This window comes from Microtus ochrogaster (assembly GCF_000317375.1).
Source record: "Microtus ochrogaster isolate Prairie Vole_2 chromosome 14 unlocalized genomic scaffold, MicOch1.0 chr14_random_3, whole genome shotgun sequence".
In the NCBI taxonomy this organism is placed as follows: domain Eukaryota; kingdom Metazoa; phylum Chordata; class Mammalia; order Rodentia; family Cricetidae; genus Microtus; species Microtus ochrogaster.
In genome coordinates, this window is record NW_004949098.1 from 12,972,444 (window position 1) to 12,979,930 (window position 7,487).

General features: G+C 43.7%; 1 protein-coding gene across 2 annotated transcripts in view; it reads left to right on the top strand.

Annotated features, from left to right (window-relative positions):
* The first annotated feature begins 457 nt into the window (after positions 1 to 457).
* Smyd1 (SET and MYND domain containing 1) overlaps positions 458 to 7,487 on the top strand; it is a 54,175-nt gene continuing 47,145 nt past the window's right edge. For both annotated transcript variants that reach the window (XM_005364769.3, XM_005364770.2), the window contains exon 1: positions 458 to 639. In XM_005364769.3, coding sequence (XP_005364826.1) covers positions 503 to 639 — 137 coding nt within the window. In that variant the 5' untranslated portion in view covers positions 458 to 502. The remainder of the gene's footprint in view (positions 640 to 7,487) is intronic.

The window sequence follows — 7,487 nt, forward strand, 5'->3', positions numbered from 1 at the left end:
TGGGCCTGACAGCTGAAGGGTCCCAGAGCAGCCAGTATTATTCTGCCTTTCTCTCTGGCTACTCCAGTTGTCTGCATTTGATTGACAGAGGCATCTGGAGGCTAAAAATATCCTACTGACCGAGTGCTCTTCATTTTAACTCAAGTTGAACATGACTGCAGTCCAGAACACAGCACACGTGGGGATTATCTTCAAACCGGTCTTCAAAACCCATCAGGCTTCACGTCAGGACCACACTGGCCTTTGGTCATTTTCTGTCTTGGTGTCTTTTCTGGGTGGTGAATGAGACCTTTGTTGTCACTCTGTTCGTTTGCCTTTTCCCTCCAGAAACAGTGGTGGAGGGGGAGGTGAGGGCCGCACTCCAGAGAGGAGCAGGGAAGGGGAGGTGGCCTGTCCATTTATAGCCCTGCTCTTAGGGACGGTGAAGGTGTTAGATAGCAGCAAGGACAAGAGGCTTGGCTCAGTGTGAGCTACCCACCTCGCGGGCCTGACAGACTCTGAGATGACAATAGGAAGCATGGAGAATGTGGAGATCTTCACTTCAGAGGGCAAAGGCAGAGGTCTGAAGGCCACGAAGGAGTTCTGGGCTGCAGATGTCATCTTTGCTGAGCGTGCTTATTCTGCAGTGGTTTTCGACAGGTAAGGCATGCAGGGAGAGGCCTTCTCACTGCTGGTTTGACAGATGCAATCTCTCAGCTTCTGGCTCTCAAAATCATCAGAGGAAGGACTAAAGTTCAAGGGGTCCTTAATTTGTAATTAAAATTTTATTACATTTATTTATGGGTGTGTGTGTGTGTGTGTGTGTGTGTGTGTGTGTGTGTGTGCAGAACACACACATGCCCCAATGTGGAACATATATTTAACACAGTGCAAGCAGGAAGGCCAGAGGATAATTTTCAGTGTTGGTTTTCTCCTACCTTGTAGGCTCCAGGGACTGAGCTCAGGTGGTCAGGTTTGTTTGCAAGCACTTTTGCAAACTGAGCCATCTTGCTGACCCTTCAAACTGCACTTCTTCTAGCTCTCGGTTGGCATTTCTTTCCTGCAAGGACTCCTTGTCTCTAACTCTCTATGGCAACGCTGAGCAGGGCCCCCTAGGCACGTTATCCTAACCACAGAGAATGTGACTGAGAGGCTGTGCTGGGGTTGGATGGGTGCGGATAACGCAGTGGGAAACATTTTCTGACAAAAAACTCTTCAGTTTCTTTGATATACAAAAGAGGCTAAAGGTCTGTATAAACCTGTTAGAATATAAAATATCCTAACACATAAGTAGTTATATATTAGAATATGTTTTATATTATAAATAATATAAAATAGTTTGCTGAGCCGGGCGGTGGTGGCACACGCCTTTAATCCCAGCACTCGGGAGGCAGAGGCAGGCGGATCTCTGTGAGTTCGAGACCAGCCTGGTCTACAAGAGCTAGTTCCGGGACAGGCTCCAAAACCACAGAGAAACCCTGTCTCAAAAAAAAACAAAAAAACAAAAAAAAATAGTTTGTTGAAACTAGGAAATTAGTTCTAACTATAAATAAGAATCCATTTACTTCCAAATATTAGAGTCTTGCCCAATGTCTACCTCAGGGATAGCTTGTGCTTTACTTTAAGTCAATTTTTTTCCAGAACATTCTTATGTTATTTCATACATTTATTTATACTGACCAAATTGGATAGTCACAGTTTCATTGTATTTTTTGGGGGGAGGAGGGAAGGGATTGGTTTTATAAAATTGATATCATGCTTCAAGGTCAGATTAGAGCTTTTTTTCTTTAAGCAATATTTCTGGGTCTATCCTTGTGAGGATAGTAAGTCTACAAATACCTCATTTGTTTTTATTACTTTAAAAATTATATGTGTGACCTGGGCGGTGATGGCGCATGCATTTAATCCCAGCACTCGGGAGGCAGAGGCAGGTGGATCTCTGTGAGTTCGAGGCCAGCCTGGTCTATAAGAGCTAGTTCCAGGACAGGCTCCAAAGCTACAGACAAACCCTATCTCGAAACAAAACAAAACAAAACCCTCAAAAAACAAAAATTGTGTGTGTGTCCCTGCATGTAAGCGTACATGTGCCACGTGTCCCCGTGAAGGTTAGAGAACAACTTTCTGGAATCCGTTCTCTTCCTCCCTTCTGTGAGTACCAGGGATTGAACTCAGGTCCTCAGCTTTGACAGTGGGCACCTTTACCTGCTGAGCCATCTTGCTGGTCATGATACATCTAACAAATCCCCAAACATTTAGTTATTTTAACCATGTGTAGAGATTCCCATATCGATCCATGAACTACATGGGATATCATGTAGCCATACTGCTGTAAATATTCCGTTCCATAAATATATGTACAACATTTTACTCGTCTATTTTCTAATCAAGAGACATTTGATGGGTTCCTATTCTCATAAAATCAAACATTTGTTCAATTAAAATGCATTCTGGTGTCCACAGAAACACAGTGTGATTCTTCTCTAGGCCATCAGCGTCCACAGGTACACAGTGTGATTCTTCTCAGGTACACAGTGTGATTCTTATCAGGTATGCAGTGTGATTCTTCTCTAGGCCATCAGCGTCCACAGGTACACAGTGTAGTTCTTCTCAGGTACACAGTGTTATTCTTCTCGAGGTCATCAGCATCTACAGGTACACAGTGTGATTCTTCTCTAGGCCACCAGTGACCACAGGTACACAGTGTGATTCTTCTCTAAGGCATGTGACTAGAAGGGACTTGCTGTTTTCATCTTTAAAAAGGTCTATTAAAGTTATATTCCCATTGCCCTACAACCCTGTCTACACAGAACTATCAAAGTTTTAAAATAGTACTTAATCCTTACTTACAAACAAGCAAGCAACTCCCCTACATCGTGATTACATTAGGATGACAGCATTTTCTGAGCCACAGTTGGAGTGACCTGTCTGGCGTTTGTGTGGCTTGAATAAAGACAGCTTCGATAAGCTGGGTGGGGGAGTATCTAGGGTGTCAGCTGTTGTGGGGTGGGTCCTGCTTCTCAGAAATAACTTGGTTAGCATTTTCATTTTCTTTCTTCTGACTGTGCCTTCTGAGACCTTCAGGAAAATGGCTGTGAACCAGGGCATGTGGCTCACTGCCTTCCAAGGAGTGATCAGGAGCCCAAGTGACAGAAATAGCAATTCAGAGAAGTCTGTCTTTGTGTGTGCTTACGAGCATGCGCGTGTGTGCTGAGTACAGGTATGAAGTTAGCTAGATTTAGAGTTAAAATATAAAAATACAGCAACACACAGATGGCAGATGCTGTTCTTGGGTCAGTCACCACCATTGTGTACCTCAAAGTCCCCAGAGCCAATCTGCCAGACTCTGGAGTTAAGTGGGATGTTCTAGTAATTTTTTAAAATAGATTTTATTTATTTTTGATGTAATACAGTGTTCTGCCTACATGTATGCCTGCAGGGCAGAAGAGGCACCAGATCTCACTACAGATGGTTGTGAGCCATCATATGGTTGCTGGGAACTGAACTCAGAACCTCTGGAAGAGTAGCCAGGGCTCTTAACCTCTGAGCCATCTCTCCTGTCTCTAGTAATTTTTTTCCTTTTTTTTTTTTTTTTTCTGAGACAGAGTCTCACTATGTAGTTCTGGTTGGCCTGGAACTCACAGAACTCCACCTACTCTGCCTCTACCTACTCATCTCTGCATTAAAGGTGCCTGGCTCTCAGTAGAGAATTTTTATTAATTTGTCTGACGCCTCCTTCTGGCTCATTTAATTCATTTTACTATGCAGTGGAGCTTTTACTAGAGGACTTATTTTTTCCATCTAATAACTTCTGTGTTTACCTTGGAATCTGTGTGCTGGTTACATGTTTGAGCATGCCATGTTGTGACTGGTGTCTGGTTACGTGTGTGAGCATGCCATGCTGTGACTGGTGTCTGGTTACGTGTGTGAACATGCCATGCTGTGACTGGTGTCTGGTTACGTGTGTGAGCATGCCATGCTGTGACTGGTGTCTGGCGGTCAGTAGACAACTTCAGGTGATGATTCTCACCTTCCAACTAGTTTGAGGCAGATTTTTTTTGGGGGGGGAGGAGGAGGAGGGATTTTGAGACAGGGTTTCTCTGTGTTGCTTTGGAGCCTTATCTGGAACTAGCTCTTGTAGACCAAGCTGGGCTCGAACTCACAGAGATCTGCCTGCCTCAGCCTCCCAAGTGCTGGAATTAAAGGTGTACCACGTCTGGCAAGACAAGGCAGAGTCTTTTGTTTTCTCTGTCAGTGGCAGATTGAATGACCTAGGAGCTTCAGGAGATTCTCCTGTCTTCATCTTCTAGGAGAGATGGGATTACAGATGTGTGCTATGGCATCTAACTTTATGTGGGACAAGGGATTCGAACTCAGGTCCTCATGCTCTGTGAGAGCAAGTATTTTGCCTGCATTGCCTTTTCCCCTGCTCTTGTTGTGTTCTTTTTTACAGGGATACCCAAGCTTTAAACTTCTTTCTTGTTTGTTTAATTGTTATTTCTTGTGTATCTAGATATGTATGTTGTAGTATGCATGCATTTGTGTGTATGTGAAGACCAAAGGCAGCTGTTGGGTGTCTTGCTACTTAATTTTTTTATGTGCATTGGTGTTTTGCTGCATGTCTGTCTGTCTGTGTGAAGATGTCAGATCCTGGAGTTACAGATAACTGTGAGCTGTCATCTTTGTGCTGGAAATTGAACTCAGGACCTCTGGAAAAACAGCCAGTGCTCTTAACCACTAAGCCATGTCTCCAGCCCCTTTGTACACTATTTTTAAGAAAGGATTTCTCATTGAACACTTAGCTCACCAACTGAACTAGGCTGATTTCTCGGAACTCCCAGTGATTCTCCTGTCTCTGCCTCCCCAGTGTTGGGATTAAGGTGACTATGGGCACTTCTTTTCTGGACTAAGGTCTTCATTCATCTGTATAAGCACTTCACTGATGGATCCATCTCCCCCAGCCCCTTGTTTGTTTTAATTTAGTCCCTATTGCCTTTCTTAATTTTTCATGTTCAGAAAAATTAAATTAATTCGGTGTCAAGCTGAATGAGAAAATGGATAGTTTTATTTTCAACAGTGACTTGGGGTTTGGCAAGGAGAGGAGATACATATCTCTTTCTCTGTCACCTCTGCCATCATTATTACTGTCATCATCGCGACAGCCACCACTGCTTTCACCACCATCACCGTCATCACCATCGTTATCACCACCATCACCATCATCACCATCACCACCATCATCACCACCACCATCATCACCACCACCATCATCACCATCACCACCATCACCATCACCACCATCACCACCATCACCGTCATCACAATCATTATCACCACCATCACCGTCATCACCATCACCACCATCACTGTCATCACCATCACCACCATCACCATCACCACCATCATCACCACCACCATCATCACCATCACCACCATTACCATCATCACCATCACCACCATCACCACCATCACCGTCATCACAATCATTATCACCACCATTGCCGTCATCACAATCATTATCATCACCATCACCACCGTTACCACTATCACCACCATCACTGTCATCACAATCATTATCACCACCATCACCATCATCACCATCACCACCATCACCGTCACCACCATCATCACCATTGCCGTCATCACAATCATTATCATCATCATCACTATCATCACCACCATCACTGTCATCACCATCACCACCATCACTATCATCACCATCACGACCATCACCGTCATCACCATCACCACCACCACTGTCACCACCATCACCATCATTGCCTGTATCACTACAGGCATCAACGTCACTGTGATGGGGAAGAGCTCATCATAAACCATTTCCTGGCTGTGTTTGTCACACTTGAGTAGATTTTATAATTTGCTTTGTTTGTTTAAGAGCCGTGGCTCAGGCTGGCATGAGACTCACCCTATGCTGAGGCTGGCCTTGAATTCTCAGTCCTCTTGACATATGCCACAACACTTGGCTTATAATTTGCTTTTAAAATTGTAACTGATTTTCCCTTTGTTTCTTAAAAATATAGTTTATGAAAATATTTTACCCTACTAAAAGAGGTCAGGTACCAAAGTATTTTCTGGAGATGCCTAGATTCTCTTACACCTTTGGCATTGAATTTTCATTGATTTTTGTGGAAGAGTCCTGGAAGGACTGTCTGAGATGAAGCAGGGCCTTCCCTATCTGCTAAGGAAGACTTGGTGAGGATGCTGTACACAGAATCAAGCCGCAGAACGGGACTGAATCACGTGACCCAAAAGAACTTACTGTTTGAAATTCTGTATGTTGCAATGGGCTAAGGGGCAGAGGAGAGAGGTGCTAAGCTAATAAAATTGAGCTTATTATGATTGTCATTTTAATTTAATATCAAATACAAGAAAGGCACAGTGATGCTGACTATGGGCAGTGCTAAGAACTCCAAAATTTCAATTTTCCCTCCCTGTTTTGAGATAAGGTTTCCCTGTTTAGCCCATGTTGTCTTCTTGGCTCAGCTTCCTAAGCACTCCCCACCTAACTCAATTCTGTGTGTGTGTGTATGTGTGTGTGTTTGTGTGTGCCCCCTCGCGTGATGTGCACATGAGTCGGTTGCCCAGGAGGACAGATGAGGGCTTCAGATTTCCCAGGAGTGAAGTTACAGATGGCTGTAAGTCACCTGACATGGGTGTTGGGAACTGAACTCTGGTCTTCTGCAAGAACAATAAATACCTTTAACTCAGTCCTCTCAACTACCCCCCCCCAATGACAACGATAATAAATAATAATGATAATGTTCCAGAAGTCTTGGATTTGGAGTTAATTTAGCCTCCATGGGTTCTCCATGGATCCTAAGCTAGGGAAACATCTGTAAGGAAGATCAAAGTTTGTGTGGATGTGGATGTGTGATTTTTATTCCCAAAGAGAAAGTCAATAGCATTTGTTGCTCTCAAATGGTCTTCAGTATAGTAGAGACCCACTATATATAAGTTCATCTATTCCTTTCTGACAGAATGGGGAATTGAGACTAAAGCGATATTAACCTTTCCCAGGTCACAGTCACAGGGCAAGCTTGAGTGTCTCCATTGTGTCTTATCCAAGTCATCACTCCTCACTACTGCCCCCAAATCAGCGTGTTGTAAGCATTGCCTACTTAATTCTCTTTTGTTCATATCAGTGCAATTAGTATTATTATTTAGTGTTAGTAAAAGAAAGTGCAGGTCTAGAGATGTAGCTCAGAATCTTACCTAATGTGCAGAAAAACAATATCTGCTATTAACTTCGGAAAATCAAAAGTTGATTTTGGAGCCAGAGAACTGTTAGGTCCACAGACTAGGTAAGAAACGGGAATATGGTGGCTGGTGGCAGGACAGCTTGGCGGGTCAAGCACTAGCAATGCACCCCGAGAAACTGAGTTCAGATTTCTAAAACCAGATGTGGCAGTGTGTGTAACCCTAACTCCTCTACATCGATATGGGAGGTAGAGTCAAGAGTCCTCAGAAGAAGCTCACGGGCCTGAGGTTGT